Here is a 26,608-nt window from a genome sequence, read left to right on the forward strand (position 1 = left end):
GAACTTAGTCACAGCTCTGCTCTGTGGAGCAAAGAACTCACTGTACAACACTACATAAATAACACACAGCAATGCAGTTAAACAACCCTTAAATATGCAGAAAAAATAAAAGAATTCAAGGTGACCTATGAGAGAGGGACCTAGTCTGGTTAAACCAGTTTTATTCTTCTAGACTGTATTCACAAATATTTTCATTTTGTTAAAATATGAAACTCTGATTTAACCCAATTTCCAAACTTTCAGTGAAGACATGACTGTTTTAATTCTGAAAGGTATCCTTTGACAGTCAATCATACACATGTTGTTGTTTTTTAACTAATTCAACATCACCTGCAATATCTGTGATAATAAGTTTCTACTAACGGTAACAGTACCAAAAAAAAAAAACAAAAAAAAAAAAAAAAACCCTTGGAAATATGTCTGTTGAGAAATGCACACTTCACCCAGTATTAAAGAAACTGGATTGCCGGGCGGTGGTAGCGCACGCCTTTAATCCCAGCACTCGGGAGGCAGAGCCAGGCGGATCTCTGTGAGTTCGAGGCCAGCCTGGGCTACCAAGTGAGCTCCAGGAAAGGCTCAAAGATACGCAGAAAAACCCTGTCTCGAAAAACCAAAAAAGAAAAAAGAAACTGGATTACAGCTAGGCAAGTTGGTATACAACTTAATTCCCAGAACTCACAGCAGAGGCAGGTAGATCTCTGTGAGTTGGAGGTCAGCCAGGGCTACACAGTGAGACTCAAAAAAGAAAGAAAAAGAAAAAAAATTTTTAAGGAGATTTTGTTCTAGCTTCTAATGAGAAAAAAATAACCAGTTACTGTACTGCCATTGTGATCAGGCCAACTAGTTGGTCATACAAATCCTACACTGGTGATTTTAATTTTTCATTATGTTTTAGTGTTCCTTTGACCTTGAAATTCTTTCTTCTGTTCCTTCCACAAAGGTTATATGCGATCCTTTTATGATCACTAAAAGAGTTACACCATCTCAAGAACTGAACAAAATGAAAAGACATCTTCTAGATTATACACTATCTTTGGCCAGTCTGTATAGTTTATTGGTTTGAAAAAAAAAATTAGTAAAAACTCAAATCTGTAAAGGCCTCTAAACCACAAACTATTTAGGGATCATAAGAAGAAAAAAAAAAAAGCACTTTCTGGAAGTAAAGGACTACTGAAAAAACACCGATTGTGCCCCTTTATTGTGCCTCTTTAGAATTAGAGAAAAATGGAGGCAAACTTTCAAAAACTAGAAAAAAACCAATGTTTCCAAGGTGATCTCCTGATATTTCCTGAAAATACTCAGGACTTTTCTGACTCAAGATTACACTCCTGGTGTAGTTGAGGAAAACCTAGTTAGCTGACACGAAATGAACAATTCTGACTTAACAAGTAAAGTATCAAAATCCACAAAATTCTTTCTTTCCTACCTGACCCTTCACCCACCCATGTGCATGCTCCATCCCTGGAGAATTTTAGTGACTAAATAAACATGAGGAGACCATGACCAAAAGTGGGGCAAGGACCTCTTCCCACCAACCTGGTGACAGATGACTCCTTTCATAACACTGCAGGGAAGTTTACATGAAGTAGTGGAAGAAATTAAACCAGCAGGGGTCTTGAAAAAAAGGCCTTCAGTTTGTAAAAAGCCAGGGAAAAGTCAAGCAACCGAGTCACAGGAAATTCCTTGTGCCCTAACTGCAACTGTTTTTCTGACAATCCTATACAGCACAACCCAAGTTTAAGGGGGAGGAGAGTTAAAATAAAATAGAACAGTAGTCATTAGTAGTCTGTTAAAATTACTACAATTTAACTGGAATCTGTTAAACTATTAAGGATATACACTTTGTTAAATATCAAGAAATCTGCAACTATCTCTCAAACACAAAGGTATCTTTGATCAACTTATACAATGAAATGGCCACATGTGCATGGGATTTCCAATACTTCCTTTTAAAACAGCCATTAAACATTATAATTTTATCCAAAACTGTTTTTAAATTCCTGAAGACACAGGCACACAAAATATACCATCATCTAAATCTTGCCCCTCTTTCTTGAATACCCGTTTAAAAAGACTGAACACCTTCAAGATGCTCTCCTTGTCTTCAGACCCTAAAAGAAAAGCAAGTGGAGTTCCGAATGAAGAAACAAGAAAAGAGAATAAAGGAGAATAAAAGAAGAGACCCTCTCCGGGGTCTTGCATTTCTCTAACCCTGGAGAATCTTAGTGATTGAGTAAACACACTTGAGTGGAGCAAGGGCTTCTTACAATACAACCAACCTGATAATGAATGACTACTTCCACAATATTTCATTATTCTCGAAAATGCCATCTCCGTTGCCTTCCCAATCCCAAAAGCCCGACACCACTAGCGCAAAATCGTCCCCGGCCAAAGCGCCAAAGAGTTGCCAAGTAATCCTTTCAAGGTGCCCCCCCACCCCACGCCCCAGCCTCCTCACCTCGTCAGCGCTCAGCTCCTCCATCGCTTTCCTCTTAATGGTGAAAGGCGTTAGGGAAGAGATCCTCAGTTCTTGAGACCGGGGCGGGAGCAAAGGAGAGTGGAAGGTATCTATCGGACTGTCTGGTCCCCGGTGGGGGAGGTTTCAGAATTGCATAGTCAGAGGTTAAAAACTAAGAACACGAGGCACTGAATCGCCTTGGCTTCGGTCCCTCGGATCGCCCCAGCCTCCTCCAGCTGCAAGAGCCCCGAGCCGCCCCCTCTGGCCACGGCCGCTGCTACGGGGTCCTCTCCAGGCGCCACTGACTCCCCTCAGCTTCCCAGGTTACCCAGAGCGGGCGGCGCGGTCTTCAGCTCGGCTCGTGCCCGCTGCGCGCCGTGTCTTCGTGGCGGTGACGCGGCAGCTGCGTTTTTCTCCCGCAGACCCTGCTCCGGGTCCCACCCCTGGCCCCTGGCGGGAACGGCTGCTCTGCACACTGGATGCCCCCGAGGCGCGGCGACCCCACAGCAGCCCAGGCAGAGCCAGCACCGTACCGGGAAGCCCCTCCCCTCTAAAAGCAGGCCAGGCTCGCCCCGCCTCCACGCAAGAACCCTGGTAGGGGGAGGGGAGGGCTGGGACTGGCGAAGCTCTCGCTGTGAGCGTAAATCCTCCTACCCCTCCAACCCTACTCTTACCCCCTCGCCCCACCAAGTATTATTCATCAAAACAACAGGGCGGCCATCTTTGAAAGGGATCACGTGACCCTCGCTGGGGAGGCGGGGCTTCTGGAGCCCGAACGCAGCAGCCAATCAGCAGCGGGAGTCGCGCCGCCGATTTCCTCTTCGCCTGCATCCTGTCCCCGCCCCCTGCCCCACCCCCTCCCCCCAAGCGGCGCCAGGCGGGGGGAGGGGCGAGAGGGGCTGCCGGGCTAGGGAGAGAGGGAGGCGGGGCGGGGCGTTACCATGGAGACCGCGCGGAGGCGAGGGGCGCGGTGGGCGGAGCTCAGGTAGGCTAGATGATGAGGGCAGCATGCGCCAATCCAAAGATGGGCCTGCCCGGGGCGCTTGGCGGCCCCTAGGGTTCCCGCGGTGCTGGTTTGTTCCCAGGTGGCTCTTGCTGTCTAGTGACGTGGGAATCCTGCCACCCACACCTCCAGGATGCTGCAAGCTGGCCATAGAAACTAGGAGAAGAGAGGAATCCGAAAAAGGTTTGCTCTCTGCGGGGAGCATTTAGCACCACGCTGCAAATGCCTTGTTGCAATCTTCCCTTCCTCCAGGAAAGCCCATGGAAGAAAACAGGAACTTCCATTAATTTTATTTTACCTTGTTCTTTTAGAGAGGCGCTCTTCTTTGTGCTCCAGAGTATTGATAAATACTGAGAGTATTAATAATTTTTGATAAAATCTGAACGTGTCAGTGAATGAGAGACTCAAATAATTTAGAAATGTGAACAACTACTTAAGGAAGCCCAAGGGTACAGGCAGCTCAGCTGGACAAAAATTTCTTTGCAATATATAAGTCTAAATTGAGCAAAGTAACAGTACCATGAAAGTCCAAAATTTGCCACAAAGTATATGTTGTCCGGCATACAAAAGCCATAATCTTGGTGTTAACTGTTCTTTAGACAGGATCTTGCTATGTATCTCACACTGCCTCCGATTTGAAATCCCCCTGCCTGAACGCTGGGGTGTGCACCACCATCACAGACTATCAAACTGTAGCATTGGTTTATTTATGTTTATTTATTTTAAACAGGGTCTCACTGGCCTGGAACTGGATATGCAGATCTGGCTGGCCTCAAACTCACAGAGATCTGCCTGCCTCAGCCTCCTGAGTTTTAGGATTAGAGTGCACAGCTACTTTCGGCTGAACTATAATCTTAAACATTCCACTCCACTTTAGAAGAGTTACATTTGATTTTAGCCAAAAGGCCGACAAGTGACTAAAATAGTTACAATTTGTTTGCTACATGCTAAAAATGGGAACATGACTACTAGATATGCAAAGAATCTGTGAGTAAAATTAAACCCCTGCAGGCTTTTCAGGAAGGCATTCTACTTTTCAGGAAAGGAATTTTATGTAAGTTATTTTGGACCCCCAGTTACACTGATGTTAATTACATTCTCTTTTTTAAAATATCATAATTGCCATGTAACCTCAGATTAAATCACACATTTAAAGTATACAATGGCTTTAGGAGAGTTGTAGTTGCTTAACATGATTGCTGTCTAATTCCAGAACATTTTAATCACCCAAGAAAGGAACCTCCAACACACTAAATGTCCCTCCTCATCCTACCATTACCTCCTAGAACTAAATCTGCCTTCTGTCTCCATGGATTTACCTATTCTGCACATATTACAACAAGTAAATAAAATATTATTCTTCTTGTGTCTTTTCTCCTTTTTTCACTTTATCTTGCCTTTTTCTCTCTCTTCCATCCTCCCTTCCTTCTTCCTTTTTCTTAATAAATCTTTATTTTTTTACATTTCCTTTATGTGTATAAGTGTTTTGCCTGCATGTATATATGTGCACATGTATACAGTGCTTGAGGAAGCCAGCAGGAACTGGAGTTACAGATGCCACACACAGGGCCCGGGAACTGAACCCAGGTCTTCTATAAGCAACAAATGCTCTTAGCCACTGAGCCCTGTCTTTCTTTCCTTTGCTCTTTCTGTGTAGCCCAGATGGAGACTCCTAGTCCTGAACTCTCTTCAGCAGTTGCCTACCAGTGTGCGCCACTGCAACCAATTGACTCATCTGGTCCCCATGATTCTTGTGTCTTGCAGTACACAACAATGTTTCATTTCTTTAATGTCAAACAATATTCCTAGCCAAGTGTGGTGGCACACACCGTTAGTTCCAGCACTTGGGAAGCAGAGGCAGGTGGATCTCTGAGTTCAAGGCCAGTCTGGTCTACATAGTGAGTTCCAGGCAAAGACACATAGTGCAGAAGGGCCAGGATTCCAATAAACCATTTAATTTTTTATTATAGTCTCGTTTATATATTTTGAGTGTGGGTGGGTGAGCAGGAGGATGCACAAAGGCTCACAAGTTAAAGGCTTGGTTGTAGCATGGATCTTAAAGGTACTTACTAATAAAATCAAACCTGAGCCAGTTATTGGGGTGAATGCTGGAAAATCAGAGAAGCAGAACAAGCCACAGCGACCTCACCTTGCCAGTTCCTCAGCTGGTCTTGCTTCCTCAGACTGGAAGCCTCTGAGTCCTCATCCAGAATGAATCTCACCTGAACTGCTGCTAGAAGCCTGAAAGCTTAACCAGACAAATGCTTAACCAGCCAAATGCTTCTAGTTTCTGGTCTTCACGCCTTATATATCTTTCTGCTTTCTGCTATCACTCCCTGGGATTAAAGGCTCGCTTTCTGAGATTAAAGGCATATGTCACCATCCCTGTCTGTATCCTTGAACACATGGATTTCTGCCTCTGGAATGCTAGGATTAAAGGCGTGTGCTACCACTGCCTATTCTCTATGTTTAATATTGTGGCTGTCCTTTTCTCTGACCCCAGATAAGTTTATTAGCATACACAATATTTTGGGGAACACAATACCACCACACTTGGTCCCCAGGCAGGCACTTTGTGGGAGGTCCTTAGATTATAGGTGTGCCCTTGAATGAATTCCTGGTCCCTTCCTTCCCCTCTCTGTGTCCTGGGAATGAAGTGCACAGTTTAGCACCCCTTCATCATGATGTCCTGCCTTGCCATGGGCCCAAAAAGAGCAGGACCAATCAATCACAGATAGAACCTCCAAAACTGTAAGCCAAATGTATCTTTTCTCCCGCAGGATGATTATCCCATGTATAACTGCTATAGTGACAGGCAGCTGTCCAATACTAGCTGCCTAATTCCAGCCTCCACTTAACTAAATCTAAGCTCACTCTCGGGACCTATAAGGTCCTCTGAGTTTTAGCTGCCTGTCCCTCTTGCCTTCTCTTCAATCCTACACCCTGTCTCCTGCAGTACTTCAACTCCACTGCCTTTCATGGTTCAGAAAGATAAACATTTTCCCTCCTGGAGGCCTGACACTGGTGTCTCCTTTGTCTGCAAGACTCTTCTCCTGGCCCTTGCCTGGTTTATCCCTTCTTAGTTTTTAGGTTTTAGATTAAAGTAGTCAGACAACAACTTATAGAAATCGGTTCTTTCCTTCCACTCTGTGGGTTTCAGGGACTGCACTCAGGTCAACAGGCTTGCTGGCAGGTACCTTTACCTGCTGAGCTGTCCACCAGGATTGCACGGGGTTGGGGATCAGCTACTGATTCACTTCCCTAGGAAGGAAAGAAAGAAGGAAAGAAAGAAAGAAAGGAAGGAAGGAAGAAAGAAAGAAAGAAAGAAAGAAAGAAAGAAAGAAAGAAAGAAAGAAAGAAAGAAAGAAAGAAAGAAAGAAAAAAAGAAGGAAAGAAAGAAAAAAAAAACTTCCTCTGGATACTGCTCATGCTTTCTCTGAAACCTTTTTGGACATGTAACTAGCATGTATTCTAGCTCTGTTTTTCCCCCTTGTCTGTCTATATGTCACAATTAAGACTAGTATGCCTTAACTGACCAGCTCACCTCTGTGTTCTGTACAGGGCTTTGCCCATAATGCTGTATGATGAGTATGATGAGTGGTTTCCAAGTAGAAGAATGGATCAGGGCTTGCTTGAGTCAGCAGCACTGGCTTATTTCCTGGGTTTAGCAACCACACGTGCCTATCATTAGGAGATCAAGCTGCAGCCAAGTGTGGTTTGAATGTAATAGGGAGTGGCACTCTTAGGAGGTTGGCTTTTTTTTTGTTTGATTTTTGTTATTTTGAGACAGGTTTCTCCGTGTTGTTTTGGTACCTGTTCTAAATCTCGCTTTGTAGACCAGGCTGGCCTCGAACTCACAGAGATCCACCTGCCTCTGCCTCCCAAGTGCTGGGATTAAAGGCATGCACCACCACCACTTGTATGGGAATTAATTTTTTACTCCCTTAAAAATGGGAACATTTTGATCCTGCTTTTATTTTATAGTCAAAAGAGCTAATTCTATCTCTTGCTCCAAAATTCTTCCATTAACATATTATGCTAAAAATTTAACATCAGAGTGTTCTGTCAGTGGAGTCAACCCTGCTTCAGTTATGTGGCTAGAACAGAATAAGGAAAAGCTCAATCATGCTGGGGGACACGCAGTGGCCCCTCTAACAGACTTCTGCACCAGAGCGCAGGTCTCCATCCTGACTGACAGGACCGAGTCCATTGGCTCTAGTGTCACCATCACCAGCTCTCTATCTCCTTACAAATAAGGACTTCACAGAGCCATGAGAGAAATCTCTATCTCCTTCCACAAAAGAAAAATCTTCCTGTAACTTAAAATGTTTTTACAGGACTGGAGAGATGGCTCAGCGGTTAAGAACACTGGTAGCTCTTCCAGAGGCCCCGGGTTCAATTCCCAACACCACATGGCAGCTCACAACTGTCTATAACTCCAAGATCTGACACCCTTACACAGACATACATGCAGGCAAAACATCAATGCACATAAAAATAAAATAAATATTAAAAAGTATTTAAAAAATAAAATGTTTTCCATTTATTTTGTGTGTGAGTGTGTATGTGTGGGAGTATGCATGCCATAGCATGTGTGTGGAGGTCAGGGGACTACTTTCTGGGGTCATTGCTTTCTTTCCATACTGTAGGTTCTGAGCATTAAACTCAGGTTGTGAGACAGGATGACAAGCACATTTACCCACTGAGCCATCCCCCTGGCCCCTTTCCTATGACTTTGTAAGCAATGATTCTTAGTTTTTTGTTCTTATTTTGCAGTGATGAGACTCAAACCCAAGGCCTCCCAAATGCTTGGCAAGCACTTTACTGTTGAGTTCTAGCCCAGCAGCGCAAGGGATTTTTATCAATATATATTTAGTTAGGGTCACACATTACCCAGACCTCTGTTCTCAGACTCCTTATTTAGTCAAGGATGAACTTGAACTCCTGATCCTCCTGCCTCTACCTCTGGGATCACAGGTGTGTACCACTATGTTTATTAGTGGGGATGTCTTTTCTTTTTAACAGAGTCTCACTTTGTAGTCTTGGCTGGTCTGGAACTCATTAAATAGCTGAGGATGACCTTGAATTTCTGACCTCCCCCCCCCAAGTGCTGGATTATACTCTGATTAATGGTAATATTCTAATCAATATATGCATCAACCAATTTGACCTTGCTGTCACCATGGTGTGTTGTGATTATACCAGCTCATCAATGCCAATATTGTATATAAATTAACCACACTCTTTTATTACTTAAATTATGAGATAGTTTTAAGAATTTATTCATTATGCCTATTCATAATAAATTATTACTTTGGTGTGACCTAAAAAATTTCTTTTTCAGTATCAGAATAATATATATTGTTTTCATCGTTCTTTTTATGTCTCTTCTTTCATATTCTAGGGACTTAATAATGATTCATGGTGAACCTCTACAAATAAATGCAGAATTGAATTCAACCTAAGCAATTCTGATAAAATAGGTTCATGAGGCTGGGGAATGTAGCTGAATTGGCAGAGTCCTTGTCTTTCACACAATTCCAGGCCACACAAAGGAGGCTGGGTAGTACAGGTCTGTAGTTCCAGTACTCAAGAGGCAGAGGAAGGAGGATCAAGGAACTCTGACTACATTGCAAGTTCAAGGGCAGCCAATGCTATTCTGAGACCTTGTCTCAGAAACAAACAAAAAAAAAAAAGACAAGGCTGGAAAGATTGCTCAGTAGTTAAGAACATGCTCACACCTTTAATTCCAGCACTCTGGGGTCAGCCTGGTCTACAAAGTGAGTTCCAGGACAGCCAGAGATGCACAGAGAAACCCTGGCTCAGAAAAAAAAAAAAACCAAATAAACAAAAACAAAAACAACAACATGTACTGCTCTTGCAGAGGACCCAAATTCTCTTCCATCATCCATGTCTGATGGCCCCTAACTGCCTGTGAATACAGCTTCAGGGGATCTGACACTCTCTTCTGACCTCCATGGGTACTCACATGTGGCTCTCTCACATGCACTTGCACACACGTGCACGAGAGTTTGTGGACACATACACAAAAATGAAAATGAAAATTTGTAGTCATTATGTGTTTGAGTGCTTTGTCTGCATGTGTGTCTGTGCACAACATTCATGCCTGGTGCCTGAGGAGGCAGAAGAACCCGTCAGACCTGAAACTGGAATTACAGGTGGCTGTGAGTCACCATATGGGTATTGAAAATTGAACCCAGGTCCTCTGGAACAGCAGACGGTGTTCTTAACCACTGAGTCATCTCTCCAGTCCATGAAAATACCTAGTTAAAAAAAAAAAAAGTAAACTAGGCATGATGATGCAAACTTTTAATCCAGCCTGATCTACTGAACAAGTTCCAGGACAGCCAGGGCTACACAGAGAAACCCTGTCCCAAAATGCACAAAAAACTAAATCTATACCCCTCTGTTTCTATCTGCAGCCTGCCTTTCCCCTTTGTCCCTCTGCAGACTGAAGTGTAGCTAAGTGGTGCACATTTGTCTGTTATACATGAGGTCTTGGGTTTGATTTGCATCCATGCAGACTTTATAGACACACACACAAAGAGGAAATACCTCTAATGTAGAAAATAGGAACCACGGGGCTGGCAGGATGGCTCAGTGGGTAAAGGCACTTGCCATGTAAGCTTAGCCACCTGAGTTCAATCCCCAAAACCCATATAAAGGTGGAAGTAAGGACATGCCTTCACTGAGTTGTGTTTTGACCTCCATACACATGATGATGATGATGATGATGATGATGATAAAGAAAAATTTTAAAAAGAAAATATAAAGTGTATAAACTGCTTTGGGGAATGTAAATGGTGTGAGTATTGTGGGAAACAGGCTAACAACCCTTCAACAAGTTACACAGAGAGTTATTATGTTACCCAGAGATTTAACTTTTTGGCAGATATCCCAAATAACTGAAATCAGATATGCAAGCAGAATTTAATACATGAATGCTCATCACAGCACTGTTCCCAACAACTGAAATGTGGAAATCATTAAACAGCCATGGACAGATGGTGGACCAGTCATTCATGGCCTAGCTGGAAAATGGAATATCACTCAGATGTAAAGGGGAAGAAAGGGTTGATGCATGCTATATCACAGACAGACCTTGAAGATGTTAGCCTTGGTGGAAGAAAGCACATATTTATTATATGATATGATTTATATGAGAAGCCAGAATAGGCAAATCCGTAGAGACACACAGCAGGTCGGGGTTGGCAGGAGCTCTGCGGAATCCCATTGGGCATGAAGCTCCCATTTGGAGGAATGGAAAATTCTTGAAGCCCATGCCAGCACTCCAGAGACAGACGCAGAGAGCTCTTGAGAGGTCTGTTGGTTACGTCGGTTGGGTTTTGATTTTTGGAGACAAGATTTCATTGTGTAGCTCTGGCTGTCCTGGAACTCCCTCTGTAGACCAAGCTGGCCTTGAACTCAGGGATCTGCCTGCCTCTGCCTCTGTCTTTGGAGTACTGGCATTAAAGGAGTACACCATCGTGCCTGTATGATCTTGAGTTTGAAGGCATAGTTTAAGGACGTGAGTTTGGTTATATAGTAAAAATATATATTAAAAAAAATAAGTAGGGCAGGGATGCTGGTGCCTGATTTTTTTGTTTGCCTTTTGTTTCTCTGTGTAGTTTTGGAGACTGTCCTGGAACTCACTCTGTAGCCGAGGCTAGCCAGGGCTTCACACACACTAGGCAAGGGACCTACCATCAAGCTGCTTCTCTAGTCCTTAAATGGTCATTTTTATGCTGTGTAGATTTTACCTTTTTTTAAAAGAACACTCACAGGGATGGGTACTGTCAAAAGACAGAGATTGACAGTTGTTGGCCAACATGGGAAGAAAAACTAATCCTTGCCCCGTTTCTGAGAAGGTCAACTAGTGACATCAGCGAGGAGCACTTTGGCCGTTCCTCCACAGAATTACCACACAACCCGGGAATTCCACTTCCCAGCCAAAAGGATTGGGGCAGGGATTCAAAAAGGATTTTTTTACACTGTTTTGTTTGTTTTTGAGTCTCATAATGTCCCACTGGGCAGGCCTGAAACTCACTATGTAGCCCAGGCTGTGGCATCTTTCTGCTTCAGCCAACCAAGGGCTGGGATTACAGGTGGGATATTTTAACACCTGTGCCTTATAGCAGCACTGTTTACACAATGAGCCAGAAAGCAGTGGAAGAAAGGGCAAGCAAAGCGTGGTCTAGCCTTAGGAGCTGGAGAGATGGCTCAACAGTTAAGAGCACACCCTAGCTCAAGCACAGGACCCATGTCAGCAGCGCGCAACTGCTTGTATCTCCAACTCCAGTGGAATCCCATGCCTCTTGACTCTACCAGCAACTGTACTTGATGCATATACCATCCCCAAGTACATAATTTAAAGTAATAAAAATAAATCTTTAAAAATAATAAAAGAGCATACGCTGCTCTGGCAGAGAATCAGAATTCAGTTTTTTCTCTCTCTTTCTACTTTCCTTTTTTGAGGGGGTGATTTGTGAGATGTGTAGCCTCCCTGTCCTGGAACTCTCTTTGTAGACCAGGCTGGCCTTGAACTCACAGAGTTCCTCATGCCTCTGCCTCCTGAGTGCTGGGATTAAAGGTGTGTATCACCACCACCTCAGAGTTCAGTTCTAAACACCCACACTGGGTGGTTCACACCCACCTGTAACTCCAGCTCCAGGAGATCTTCTTTTGTTTGTTTGTTTGCTTTCGACACAGGGTTTCTTTGTGAGTTCCAGGACAGCTTTAGAGTCTGTCCTGGAACTCACTCTGTAGACCAGGCTGGCCTCGAACTCACAGAGATCCACCTGGCTCTGCCTCCCAAGTGCTGGGATTAAAGGCGTGCACCACCATCACCCAGCGCCCGGCTCCAAGAGATCTTCTTATACACATACACTGACACACACAGATACACATTAATAAAAACAAAATCTTTAATTCAGCCTTAAAAAGAAAGGGAATTCTAGCCGGGTGGCGGCGGCGGCGGCGGCGGCGGCGGCGGCGGCGGCGGCGGCGGCGGCGGCGGCGGCGGCGGCGGCGGCGGCGGCGGCGGCGGCGGCGGCGGCGGCGGCGGCGGCGGCGCACGCCTTTAATCCCAGCACTCGGGAGGCAGAGCCAGGCGGATCTCTGTGAGTTCAAGGCCAGCCTGGGCTACCAAGTGAGTTCCAGGAAAGGCGCAAAGCTACACAGAGAAACCCTGTCTCGAAAAAACCAAAAAAAGGAAAGGGAATTCTGACTCACTCTCCATCATGGATGGACTTTAAAGATTACTAGTATGTGAAATAACTGAGACATCAGGGCTGGGGAGTGGCCTCTGTGAAAGCATGAGAACCAGGGTTCAGATCCCAAGCATCTACATAAAAGCCAAGTGTTGTGGTTCATACCTGCGTATGCCTGTAATCCTAGCAATAGGTGTTCAGGAGGGTGTTGGACTGGCTGCCCCCTCTCCCTGGAGCTCACTGGCCAGCCAGTCAAGGTAAGTGAGCAAGCTCCAGGCTCAGTGAGAGACCCTGTCTCAAAAAACAAAAGTGGAAAGTGACTGAAGAAGACACCCTGCTGGGGATGTCTTTCTGTGTGCTATGAATGTGTTGCTCTGATTGATTGATAAATAAAACGCTGTAGTTGATTGATAAATAAAACGCCAGTAGCCAGGCAGGACAAGAGAGAGGAGAATGCTGGGAGTGGAAGGCTGAGTCAGGAGACACTGCCAGCCACCACTGCCATGAGAAGTATGATGTAAAGTACTGTTAAGCTACAAGCCATGTGGCAACTTATAGATTAATAGAAATTGGGTTAGTTTAAGATATAAGAACTAGCTAGCAAGAAGCCTGCCATGGCCATACAGTTTATAAGTAATATAAGTCTCTGTGTGTTTGCTTGTTTGCTTGGGTCTGAGTGGCTGCGGGCCCCGGCAGGACTGGAGAAATCTCCAGCTACAACACCCAACTTTGGCCTTTGATCTACACACACACACACACACACACACACACACACACACACACACACACCATGCCACACCTGAAAGTACAAATATTGCAATCTCTCCCTTATTCAAGGTCTCTAGAGTGGTGACATTCTTTTTTTTTTTTTTTTTTTTGGTTTTCCGAGACAGGGTTTCTCTGTGTAGCTTTGCGCCTTTCCTGGAGCTCACTTGGTAGCCCAGGCTGGCCTCGAACTCACAGAGATCCACCTGGCTCTGCCTCCCGAGTGCTGGGATTAAAGGCGTGCGCCACCACTGCCCGGCGAGTGGTGACATTCTTAAAGACAGATAGTAAATGGTGGAGGTCTAGAGAATAAGTGTTCATTGAGGATAGAGCATCCATGTGGGGTAAGGAAAGGGTTCTTCAGCTGATGGTGGTTGCACAGCAGTGGGAAATCCTGTTGTTTTGTTTTTTTATTTGCATGCTTGAGACAGGGTCTTATGTAGCCTAGACTGGCCTTGGATTCTCTGCTAGACCTAGAACTCCTGTACTCCCTTCCTCTGATTGTCTGAGATTACATATGTGTCTCCAAACCTGACAGTATGAATGCTTATTTATTTATTTATTGGTTTTTTGAGACAGAGTTTCTCTGTGCAGCTTTGGAGCCTGTCCTGAAACTCACAGAGATCCACCTGCCTCTGCTTGAATGCCCAGATTAAAGGTGTGTTCCACTACCTCGTGGCTTTTTTTTTTAATTTTAGGGTTTGTTTGGGGGAATTTTGTTTTTTGTTTGTCTGTCTGTTTATTTTTTGAGACAGGGTTTCTCTGTGTAGCTCTGGTTATCCTGGAACTCACTCTGTAGTTCCAGAGCTGGGATGAAAGATGTGAGCTGCCACACATTTATTTATTTTGAGACAAGGTCTCACTATGTACCTCTGGCTGTCTGTGGAACTCACTATGTAGACTAGGTTGGTCTCAAACTCAGAGATCCACCTGACTCTGCCTCCTGAGTGCTGGGATTAAAGGAATGCACACTATACTCAGCAATATGAATGTTTTTGCTTTTTAGTTTGTTTGTTTGGTTTAGTTTGGTTTGGTTTTTCAAGACAGCATTTCTCTGTGTAGCCCTGGCTATCCTGGAACTCACTCTGTAGACCAGGCTGGCCTCAAACTCAGAGATCCACTTGCCTCTGCCTCCCTGGGTGCTGGGATTAAAAGTATGTACCACCACTGCCTGGCCAGTATGAATGTTCTTAATGCTGCCCATTTGTATTGTTTAAAGTGGCCAACATGGTCAGTTTTATGTGCTTTTTGTTGTCTGCAATGCTTGCTTGAACCCAGGGCCTCTGCATGCTAGCCCAGTGTGCTACCATGGAGATAGCACATTTCCACGTTGGCATTATATCTCTAAGCCTTACTTGACCCTATGTGTTTTTTTACACTTATCTATTTATTATTTGTATGCATGTCCTAACACAGATGTGGAGGTCAGAGGACAACCTTCAGAACTCATTTCTCTCCTTCTAACATGTGGATTCCAGATGTCACACTCAAGTTGTTAGGCTTAGTGGCAAGTGACTTTGTGTGCTGAGCCATCTTCCTGACCCTGATAGATGTATTTTTACCACAATTAAAAACAAACAAACAAACAAAAGCAAAAAACAACTGAGCATGGTGCCACTTTTTTTTTTTTTTTTGTTTTGTTTTTTTTGTTTTTGAGACAGGGTTTCTGTGTGTGACTTTGGAGCCTGTCCTGAAACTAGCTCTGTAGACCAGGCTGGCCTCTGCCTCCCAAGTGCTATGATTAAAGGCATGCACTATGGGTATATCGTTGTTTTTTTTTTGTTGTTGTTGTTGTTGTTTTTTGAGACAGGGAAGGTTTCTCTGTGTAGCTTTGCGCCTTTCCTGGAACTCACTTAGTAACCCAGACTGGCCTCGAACTCACAGAGATCCGCCAGGCTCTGCCTCCTGAAGGCTGGGATTAAAGGCGTGCGCCACCGCTTGTGGTGGCGCTATGGGTATCTTTAATACCAGCAGTAGGGAGGCAAAGGCAAGTGAATCTCTGAGTGTTTAAAGCCAGCTTGGTCTACAGTGAGTTCCAAGTTAGCCAGAGCTACAAAATGAGACCTTGTCTTCAAGCCCTCGCTGCAAAAAGGATATATGTGTGCGAATGTGCGCAAGTGCGTGTGTGAACTAAAGCTTTTTTTTAAATTGTTTTTATTTGCTTGCTTTTATTTATCGTTTTTTTTTTAGACAGGGTCTATATATCCCTACTGGGGCTGGAATAAATAAATTTTAACTAAAACCAAGGACCAAGTGCCCTCTCTGCTTCCCCTCGGGTGTCCCCGTGGAGAATTGCAGGTCACCTCCCTAACCACAGACTTCCCATTGTTCTCCAACCCCTTTGGAGTCCAGGCTGCAAGCTGGAATTCTTGATCCTCCCAGGAGAGCTGGGTGGGTTCAGATACCTTGCAGAAGCGGCGTATCGAGAAGCTGCTTCTTTTATTCCATAAAAGCTGCCTTTTCTCGGTGTCATTGCGGCTTCGCACGCGGCCCACAGACAGCGCACCCCCTCTTTGGGGAATGACCGAGTCTCGGCGGTGCCCCGCGGCTTCCCGCAGTCCTCACCCGGACACGTGGCAGCCCTTCTCAGCCCTGCACACCGAAGTCCCCCTGGTGGACGCTTCGGGTTGAAACTCGCTGTGGCCGCTGGCTCCAGTCTGAGCCCTACCAGCCGCGACAGCTGGCGCCAGCTTGCACGGAAGGAAGAAAAGCCATGGGAGGGAAGTTGCATCCACAGCCTGACACAGCTATCACATCACTGCCTCCACGGAAGTCCTTCCTTTGGCTCCTGAAGGAATTCGGATATTTCCAAGCATAAGCCGCGGGGGCTGAGGCCTCAGACGCTTGAGTCCCATGGTTCTAATCTGTCTGCTGTTTCCCTAAATCTTCACTGAGTCCCACTGAGGCAGGATAGAAAGACGGGAAAATCATCCTGATGTGGGACAAAAAGAGTCCCTGGTTTAAACCTGTTTCTCGAGTTTCAGCACAATTACCATTTTCTGTGAAGTGGCCAACATAATGTTTCTTTCATATATTTTTCTTCCTTCCTTCCTTCCTTCCTTCCTTCCTTCCTTCCTTCCTTCCTTCCTTCCTTCCTTCCTTTCTTTCTTTTTTTTCCGAGACAAAGTTTTTCTGTAGCTTTGGAGCCTATCCTGGAACTCGCTCTGTAGACCAGGCTGTCCTCGAACTCTCAGAGATCCACCTGTCTCTGCCTCCCGATCTTTTATATATTTTCAAATAAAATGTTAAAATACCGCCGGGAGTGGTGGTGCATGCCTTTAATCCCAGTACTCGAGTGACAGAGACAGGTGGATCTCTGTGAATTTGAAGTCAGCCTGGTCTCCAATGTGAGTTTCAGGACAGCCAGGGCTGTTACACAGAGAAACCCTGTCTGGGAAAAAAAACAAAAAAAGTTAAAATGTCCATAAACTATCCTTAACTACTGTGTGTACACTGTCTTTATGTTGGCCACCATGACAGGGAACTTAATTGTGTTGAGACTCTGATGCTAGGACTCAGCCAGGCTCCAGAATGGTGTGCCCATCTGTCTGGGAGTCCATGGGCTTGAGAACTCATGCACATCTCCCTGCAGCCCTCTGTCTACTGCGCAGCTGTGCAGCTCCCCGCCCCCTCACTAAGCTGCAGCCTGGCTTTCATCCCTCATCACTTTCCCTTCAACCCTTTGGAATTCCCCCCTCCTCCTTCAGCGTCTGGAAAGTTCCCACAGTCCTCACCTTCCATCCAGCATTACTCACCAGTTACCCTGGGCTGCGGATTCTGCATCTAAAATGGCAGCTTTCCTCAGACTTCAGTCCTTCCTTGCTGATCTGGGACTTTCCCAAACAGGGTTTTCTGCCGGAACTTTGTTATCTGCATCTCTGTGTGCCTGCCCCACCACCAACCCTATCTCCACTCCGATCATGCAGGTCCCCTACTGCCTCGGTTACCCTTCTATTACTGTGACAAAATACCCTGAGGATAGCAAGATAAAGAAGGAAGGGTTTGTGCTGACTCACAATTCCAGGTTACAGCCCACCAAGGAGAGGGTGTGTGGTGGTGGTGTGTGTGTGAGCACGTTTGCATGTGCGTGTGTGTGTGTGTGTGTGTGTGTGTGTGTGTGAGCACGTTTGCATGTGCATGTGTGTGTGTGTGTGTGTGTGTGTGTGAGTGAGCACGTTTGCATGTGCATGTGTGTGTGTGTGTGTGTGTGTGTGTGTGTGTGTGTACATGCATGCCATGATACACATGTGGAGGTCACAGAACAACTTGTAGGGGTCAGTTCTCTCCTTCCACCATTTGGGGATTGAGTTTATATTGTCAGGCTTGAGAACAAGAGCCTTTACCCACTCAGCAATCTTGCTGACCCCAGATTTTCATGTATATGTATGGGAATTTTGCCTGCATGTACATCTATGTACCACATGCATGCTGGTGCCCACAGAGGACAGAAAAAGGTATAGGACACCCTGGAACGGGAGTTACAGAGAGTTGTTAGCTGCCATGTGGGTAGTGGGAATTAAATCCGGGTCCCCTGGAAGAGCAGTCACGCGCTTAGCCATCTCTCCAGCCACCCAAACCCTGACTTTTAGAATTTGTCATTCAGGGTTTGTCTTTGATGACCTCCCTTGTTGTTTCGGTTTCTTCTCACCCTATCCACATATACCCTGTGCTCTGTTAACTTCGCAGTCCTTCAAGCGTCATCCCAGGCTGCATGTGCAGGTGTGCCAGATGGGAAGTAGCCTGCCTGTACTCCCAGCACCCAGGAGACTGAGGCTGAAGGATTACAATTCAAGGCTGCATGAAACACCATAGAAAAACAACCCCTTGAACTCTCCTGCTGTGGGATAATCTTTCTGACCTTTTGGTACTGTGTGAAGATGCACCTCTGTTTCACCTCGCCTGACTAAGGCACCTCCTGATTGAATTAATAAAGAGCTGAATGGCTAATAGTTAGGAAGGAGAGGATAGGTGGGAATTCCAGACAGAGAGGAACTCTGGGAAGAATCTGAAGGGCACAGGATTCAGCAGAGAGACTCGGAGGAAGTAGGCCATGCTGTACTGAGGAGAGGTAACAGCCATTTGGTAGGGCATAGATTAATATAAATGGGTTAGGCTCATTTAAGTGGGTTTTTTGTTTGTTTGTTTTTTGGTTTTTCAAAACAGGGTTTCTCTGTGTAACAGCTCTGGCTGTTCTGGAACTTGCTTTGTAGAGTAGGCTGGCCCCCAAATCACAGAGATCTGCCTCCCAAGTGCTAGGATTACAGGCAGGTACCACTACTGCCCAGATTAATTTAAGTTTTTAGAGCTAGTTGGGAACAAGCCTAAGCTAAGGCCAAGCTTTTATACTTAATAAAAGTTTCCGTATTTCATTATTTGGGAGCTGGCAGTAAAAACAAAAACAAAGCTGGGCGGTGTGGCGCACACCTTTAATCCCAGCACTCGGGAGGCAGAGCCAGGCGGATCTCTGTGAGTTCGAGGCCAGCCTGGGCTACAAAGTGAGTTCCAGGAAAAGGCGCAAAGCTACACAGAGAAACCCTGTCTCGAAAAACCAAAAAAAAAAAAAAAAAAAAAAAAAAACCAAAAAAAAAAAAACCCCAAAAAAACAAAAACAAAACAAAACAAAAAAACTTGTTACACTCCCCTCTGGCATTTCACCTAAAATGCTTCCTGTTGGCACCTGCATAAAGGCCACGTCTACTACCCCACACCTTGCCAGTGCCGCCACCTGCACATCTTCCGAAGCCATTTCGTTAACCTTTCTCTCAGGAATTATGTCCCGTTCCTTGGGCTTGGCCTGGTAGCATACGCCTTCAAACCAAGCACTCAGGAGGCAGAGGTAGGCTATGTGAGTTCAAGGCTAACCTGGTCTAAATAATGAGTTCCAGAACAGAGAGAGATTGTTCAATTCGGAAGGAAAAACCACCAGCATTGCTTGGACAGGTTTATTGCAGCTGAAGTTGTCCTGTAGTCACACAGCTTCTAGTCCAGGCTGGGTGACATCTTTCCAATCACAAGGCCCTTCGTCTAAGCAAGGCAGATAACACCCCTTCCTTCTGCAAGGCAATTCAGCACTGAACGGTAGCCTCCAGAGGGCTCTGTCGCTGGATCCGGATCAGGCTCTCTGGAAAGTTTGTTTGCACACCTGGCCTTCACAGAACATTTCCTGTGATAGCGAGGGAGAAAAGAAGAAAAGAGAACTTGGTGTACATTCTCAGCAAGTCTGACACCGAATGTTTGGGGGTTCTGCCTTCCCACACCAAATGCAGAGTCTTCTCTGCCCTTTCTTCTCCCACTCTGACACCAAATGGGTGTCAACAATTTAATCCTGACGGTCCCTCCTGGAGTTAGTGTAAACCCACAAACAAAGGCACAGTTTTATACTTTTCTTGAGACAGGTCTCTCTACACAGCCCTGGCTATCCTGGAACTCACTATGTAGACCAGGATGGTTTCAAACTCACAAAGATCTGCTAGCCTCTGCCTCCCAAGCACTGGGATTAAAGGCCACCATACATGGTTCAGTTTTATACTTTCTTTTTTTTTTTTTTCTTTTTCGAGACAGGGTTTCTCTGTGTAGCTTTGTGCCTTTCCTGGAACTCACTCTGCAGACCAGGCTGGCCTCGAATTCACAGAGATCCGCCTGGCTCTGCCTCCCGAGTGCTGGGATTAAAGGCGTGCGCCACCACCGCCGGCCAGTTTTATACTTTCTAAAAGTAGAATTTTATACCTTCTAGATTGTGTTTTAGAACTATTGATTAGTTTGGGCTGTAACCTGCAGTCATGAAATTCTGGTTGTAAAACAAATCAACGCCCCCTCTGTGAGGAGGAGTAAGGTCACAAAGCAGCAAGAGGCAGTGACCGAGCCATGTCTCTCGAGGGGACAGGACTCACTATGGGCTTGAGGTTTTTTTTTTTTTGTTTTTTGTTTTGTTTGTTTGTTTGTTTTGTTTTGTTTTTTGAGACAGGGTTCCTCTGTGTAACAGTCCTGGCTGTCCTGGAACTCGCTTTGTAGACTAGGCTGGCCTTGAACTCACAGAGATCTGGTTGCTTCTGCCTCCCGAGTGCTGGGATTAAAGGCATGTGCCACCACCGCCCGGCTTGAGTTTTATCAATAGCATACTCAGCCCTGAATCTCTATTATTCCGGGGATTTCATATAGTCCAACTTAATCTCCAACTTGCTGTGTAGCTGAAGATGACCTTGAACTTCTGATGCACCTGCTGCCATCTCCCGAGTGCTAAGCTTACAGATGTGGGCTCAAATTTAGGGTTTTGCACGTTCTGAGCAAGCACTCTACCAGTCAAGCTACACCTCCAGCCCCTAAAATAGATACTTAAATCAAGGATGTGGTGTTTTTGTTTTTGTTGTTGTTTTTTGAGACAGTTTCTCTGTGTAGCTTTGCGCCTTTCCTGGATCTTGCTCTGTAGACCAGGATGGCCTCGAACTCACAAAGACCTGCCTGGCTCTGCCTCCCAAGTGCTGGGATTAAAGGCGTGAGCCACCAACACCCGGCGGAAGGATGTGTTTTATTAAAATGTTGGTCCATCAGCCAGATGGAACATGAAGCAGCCAGTTCACTACCTTAATATATATATTTTAAAAATACGTGGTAAATTCAGCCTAGAGTGGTGTCACATGCCTTTAATCCCAGTGCTCAGGAGGCAGAGGCAGACAGATCTCTCTGAGTTTGAGGCCAGTCTGGTGTACATAGTGAATTCCAGGATAGCCAGGACTTTGTAAAGAGACCCTGTCTCAAAATAAAACAACAACAAAACAAAAACAAAAACCCCAAAGAAATAAAGTAAAAAATAAAACTACATGGTGAATTCAACATAAAAACTATCTAGAAAGCTATACAATATTCTTTTTTTTTTAAGATTTATTTTTATTTTTTAGATCTGTGTATATGTGTGTCTGTGTGGGGGTATATGCACATGAGTACTGTTACACTCAGAGGCCAGAAAAGGGTGTTGAATCCCCGAGAGCTGGAGTTAGAGGAAGCTGTGAGCCACCATGTGAGTGCTGGAGGTCACTACCTTCTCATCTGCTCTTCACTGAGCCATCTCCAGGCCTGTAAAAGGTTCTTTTAAAAAATTATATATGTCCTTTTTTTTTTTTTTTGGTTTTTCAAGACAGCATCTCTCTGTGTAGCTCTGGCTGTGCTGGAACTTGCTCTGTAGACCCAGACATTCTTGAGCTTACAGGGATCCACCTGCTCCTGCCTCCCAAATGCTGGGATGAAAAGCATCTGCCACCAGCACCTAGCATATGTTCCTATTTTTATGTGCATGGGTGTCTTGTCTGCATTGATGCCTGTGCACACATACCTGAAGAGCCTGAGGAGGGCAGAAGAGGGATTAGATCCCCTAGGATTGAGTTGTAGACAGTTGTGACCCACTATGTGTCTGCTGGGAATTGAACCAGGGTCCTCTGGAAGAGCAACCAGTGTTCTCAACCACAGAGCCATGGTTCCAGTCCCAGAAAATGTTCTTTTTAAAAAAATATTTATTTATTTATGCATCTGAGTGCTCTATTTGCATCTATGCCTGCAGGCCAGAAGAGGGCATCAGACAGGACAGATGGCTGGGAGCCACCATGTGGTGCTGGGAATTGAACTCAGGACCTCTGGAGGAGTAGCCAGTGCCCCTAATTGCTAAGCCATCTCTCTAGCACCCTCCCCCCGAAAATATTCCTTAAACATTTTTTTTTTTTTTATCTATTATATATACAGTGTTCTGCCTACATGCCAGAAGAGGGCACCAGATCCCATTACAGATGATTGTACACCACCATGTGGTGGCTAGGAATTGAACTCAGGACCTCTGGAAGAACAGTCAGTGCTCTTAACCGCTGATCCATCTCTCCAGTCCTCTGAAAATATTCTTATATTGAATAAAATAGCAGACTATTCTAAGCAGGAAGTTACAAAGGTAACTTGCAAAAGTTAAAAAATGTTGGTTTCCTTTTTTTAAATATTTCTTTTAATATTGCTATCATTGCTTGAAATATCAGAACAAAGGCTACTCATCTGGGACTCATGTCAGTGTCTTTCTCAACCCTCATCTGAGCAACTTCCTCTTGAAGTAAACGGTAATTAACACAAGAGACCCACAGTGGGACAATGGGCAGACAGAGACCTTGGAGCCCTCAGTACTGAATGGGATGCCTTAAGACACCCCTTGAGGCTCAGGATCTATGCCGAAGGGCAGAAACTCCAAGGAAACAGCATCTCCAAAAACACAATGGGCTGATGCATATATGAACTCACAGAGACCATGACAGCATGCATGAGACCTATATAAACTCAAGCCAGATAAAATCCCACCAGGGAGAAAAAAGGCCTAAGTCTCGGCCCTAGCCAAGAACCTATTTGCAATTGATAACTTCTGGGAAAGGGGGAAACCAATTTTCTCCAATGGTACTGGGTATTCTTAACCACGCTCAGGGCAGACCTCATGCTCAGGCGAAGTGGATCAATGCAAAACCGACTCCATGTTTTTGATGTTATGGTTTGGTCTTCCTTCCTTCCTTCCTTCCTTCCTTCCTTCCTTCCTTCCTTCCTTTCCTTTCTCCCTTTCTTTCTTCCTTCCTTCCTTCCTTCCTTTCTCCCTTTCTTTCTTCCTTCCTTCCTTCCTTCCTTCCTTCCTTCCTTTCTCCCTTTCTTTCTTCCTTCCTTCCTTCCTTCCTTTCTCCCTTTCTTCCTTCCTTCCTTCCTTCCTTCCTTCCTTCCTTCCTTCCTTTCTCCCTTTCTTTCTTCCTTCCTTCCTTCCTTTCTTCTTTCTTTCTCTTTTGGGTTTTATTTTGGTTTCAGAGAAAGAACATGAAATCAGGTAGTTAGGGAGATGGGGATAGTTTGGGAGAACTTAGGCAAAGAGAAAAAAATATTTTCAAAATATACTGTTATGACAATTTTTTTTATTTAACTTATTTATTATATATACAGAGGAGGGTGCCAGATCTCATTACAGATGGTTGTGAGCCACCATGTGGTTGCTGGGAATTGAACTCAGGACCTCTGGAAGAGCAGTCAGTGCTCTTAACCTCTGAGCCATCTCTCCAGCCCGACAATTTTTTAAAATAGTAAAAAATATGTAATAAAAACAAGAACAAGGGGATGGAAAAATGGCTGAGTGGTTGAGAGTACTTGGTGTTCTTGCAAAGGACCAGGGTGCAGTTCCCTGCACCAACACTGGGCAGCTCACAACCACTGTAGCTCCAGTTCCAAGGGGATCCAGTGCCCTCTTTTGGTCTCTGTAGATACTGCATACATGTGGTACACATAATACACACATGTAGGTACACACACATACACACACACACACACACACACACACACACACACACACACATACGCACAGAGGAATAAAAATAAAGAAATAGAGATTTAAGCTTCCCCCGCCCAAAAATGTTTTTTAAAGAACAAAATGTGGTACGTACCAGGTGGAGCTGGCCCCCTTCAATCCAGTGGCTCCAACCTCTGTTCTTCTTCTCCCCTTTCTGTACACAAGTGAGTCTGTCATTCTCCCAGGTGACCAAGCTCTGCATGAAAGAAGAGAGAAAACAATGCTTTGCTCTGGCAGCATCCCTAAAAATCACCAGGTAGAATGCATGCCAAGTTAACCTTGTGAAGTTAACAGCCTATGTTACATTTAAAATTTTTTAATTTTGTGTGTGTGTGTGTTGCCTACATATATGCATGTGTACTATTGCATGCCTGGTGCTCACAGAGGTCAGAAGAGGGTGTCCCTGGACTTGGAGTTACACATGGTTCTGAGCAGCCTGTGGGTGCTGAGAATTGAACCCCAGGTTCTCTACAAGAGCAGCCAGTGCTCTTCACTGCTGAGCCTTCTCTCCAGCCCCAAGCCTAGGTTCTTTTCTTTTCTTTTTCTAGGGTGATAGAAATCTCACCGGGCCTCATGCATGCTAAGCAAGAGCCCTACCACCCAGCCACACCCTAACTCTTACTGTGCATCTTCTGTTATCCAGGCCTTTGTTATCTTCCTCAAATTCTTCTCCAACTTTGAACTTAACGAGATAGTTCCTTAGGCTGCTGTGCGTGTGGATGGTAAAGGAATCCCCATTTTGTTCAATCACCTTCTGTGGCTTCAGCAACTTGGCGACCTTACGAGTTGCAAAGTCAATACCTGGAAAGATATCGTTCTTATTATTTTAATACTTTACATTTATTTCATTTTTGTGTGGGTATGTATGTGTAAGTCAGAGGACAATTTGTTTTAAAACAGGATCTTACATAACCTATGCTGTCTTTGAACTTGTAGAGTTGAAGGTGACATTCAACTCCTGATTCTCTTGCCTCCATCTCCAAGGATTGGATTACAGGTGTGCACCATCATGCTTGGCTCAAGATTTTGTTGTTGTTGTTTTGGTAGGTTTTTGAGACAGAGTTTCTCTGTGTAACAGCCTTGGCTGGCCTCAAACTCACTCTGTAGACCAGGCTGGCCTTGAACTCACAGAGATCCACCTGCCTCTGCCTTCTAAGTGCTGGGATTAAAGGTGTGTGCCTCTACACTCTATGACTCAAGAGTATTTTTATAAATGTTATCTATGTATTTGATGTGTATGTGTGGATACCTGCCTGCGTTTCTGTGCACCAGGTGTGATGTGTGCAGTGCCCACAGTGGCCAGACAAGGGCGTCAGATTCCCTGTAACAGGACATCTGGGAACAAACCCAGGTCCTCTGAAAAGCGTCTAGTGAGTACGCTTAACTGAGCCATCTCAAGAGGACTTTTTAAAAATTGCTTTTCCTAAGGGCTGGAGTCTGTTCTATTACTTGAAGGCAAAAGGAAGAGTTTAAGTAGCAAGTATACCAAGGTATGGCACCTTAGGCCTGTAATCCTTATACTTGGGAAGCTGAGACAGGAGGATTTCCTGGAGTCTGAGACTAGCCTTGTCTACATAGGGAGGTCCAGGCCAGCTTGACCTACAACGTGAGACAGACAAATAAAAACCCAATCAAATAAATCCTCGAACAAGCCCTGCCAAACAGACAAGAGTACCGTGCATGTAATAGTAGATGCTGATACCCGCCAAATCTGTAAAATCAGAGCAAGCCGAACAGACTCAGCCTGCCAGGGCAGCAACGTTTTGTGAGACCTTGGAAAGCAGGGACAGTGATCAGACCCCCTCTCGTGGAGCCATGCACCCCACTGGTGGCCACCGAGTTTAGGGTCCGGGCTCAGCTCTCCTGCTGCAGGCATGGGCAGCTCAGGCTGATTCTGCCCCCTCATTTGCAGGAGTCCGCAGTGGTCTTCATTACCCGTGGAGCAGGCTCTGCTCTGGAGGGGGAACTGAATTCCCGAGATTGTAGCTCATGTGGGCCTGGGTCAGAGCCCCGGCCCCCGCCTTGCCCAGGAGACCCAAGCTGGTCCCGACCGTCCCCACGCAGAATTGGAAAAACAGGAATACCAGCGCACCTGAGATTTGAGGGATGCAGAAGGGTAATGAGGGGTGGGCAGGGACTACTGGCCGGCAGATGAGACAGGAGGGACAGAGGGGCTAAGACGGGTGCGGGAACTCTGGGACAAGAGCAGGACTGACCAGCCAAGAGCATAACCACGGGAGACAGAGGACCTGGAACAGACAAGACAGGACAGGACAGGCTGCCTTCGCTCAACCCCAAGACCTGACACTAGAGCCTTCCTCCCCTCCGTTGTCCCCTTATGCGGCACAACCCTCGAGTCCTACCCAGGGCCAGCATGTAGCCCTCGAAGTTGTCGCTGCTGAGAAGGTTCCAGGTGCCGCTGAGGTCTGCAGGCATGGTCGGGGGTAGGCAGCCGAAGCCTGAAAGTCACAGCCAGTGCTGCCCTATATTGTCAGTGGGGCGGGCGGGGCCGGGGCCAGGGTGGGGCCGAGGGGGACAGCAGGCCGGGACAGCGAAGCTGGGGGGAAGGGAGCCCTGGAGGCCCCTGCTGGCTCTCCCTCCTCCCTTCCTTCCCCACCCGCTTCTGGTTCCAACCTTGCTCCTGTCACATCCTACCTTGGCAACTCCTATTTCCCCTGGGACTCCCTCCTGTGGTTTAACTCTAGACACTTCCGAACCCAGACTGTGTCCCAGGTCACCCTTTATTCCTCTCCCTCGATGTTAATGACTAAAGGAAGGGTTTCAGACTCATGGCATTAAATACTGTGTCG

At 45.6% G+C, this 26,608-nt stretch overlaps 2 protein-coding genes across 4 annotated transcripts in view; both read right to left on the bottom strand.

Moving 5' to 3' along the window:
- Ube4b (ubiquitination factor E4B) overlaps nucleotides 1-3,250 on the bottom strand; it is a 112,530-nt gene extending 109,280 nt beyond the window's left edge. For 2 of the 3 annotated variants that reach the window (XM_076563517.1, XM_076563516.1), the window contains exon 1: nucleotides 2,459-3,204. In XM_076563517.1, coding sequence (XP_076419632.1) covers nucleotides 2,459-2,482 — 24 coding nt within the window. In that variant the 5' untranslated portion in view covers nucleotides 2,483-3,204. Of the gene's footprint in view, nucleotides 1-2,458 lie in introns of all 3 variants that reach the window. The other variant, XM_076563518.1, reaches the window with a different exon arrangement.
- Nucleotides 3,251-19,384: 16,134 nt separating this feature from the next.
- On the bottom strand, nucleotides 19,385-26,290 carry Rbp7 (retinol binding protein 7). Its single transcript, XM_042272471.2, has 4 exons — nucleotides 26,162-26,290; nucleotides 24,421-24,599; nucleotides 23,893-23,994; nucleotides 19,385-19,619 (listed from the first exon to the last, which is right to left on the bottom strand). The coding sequence occupies exons 1-4, from the start codon at nucleotides 26,232-26,234 to the stop codon at nucleotides 19,569-19,571; spliced, it is 405 nt and encodes a 134-aa protein (XP_042128405.1). The 5' UTR covers nucleotides 26,235-26,290; the 3' UTR covers nucleotides 19,385-19,568.
- Nucleotides 26,291-26,608: the final 318 nt, after the last annotated feature.

This window comes from Peromyscus maniculatus, chromosome 2 (assembly GCF_049852395.1).
Source record: "Peromyscus maniculatus bairdii isolate BWxNUB_F1_BW_parent chromosome 2, HU_Pman_BW_mat_3.1, whole genome shotgun sequence".
Classification (NCBI taxonomy): domain Eukaryota; kingdom Metazoa; phylum Chordata; class Mammalia; order Rodentia; family Cricetidae; genus Peromyscus; species Peromyscus maniculatus.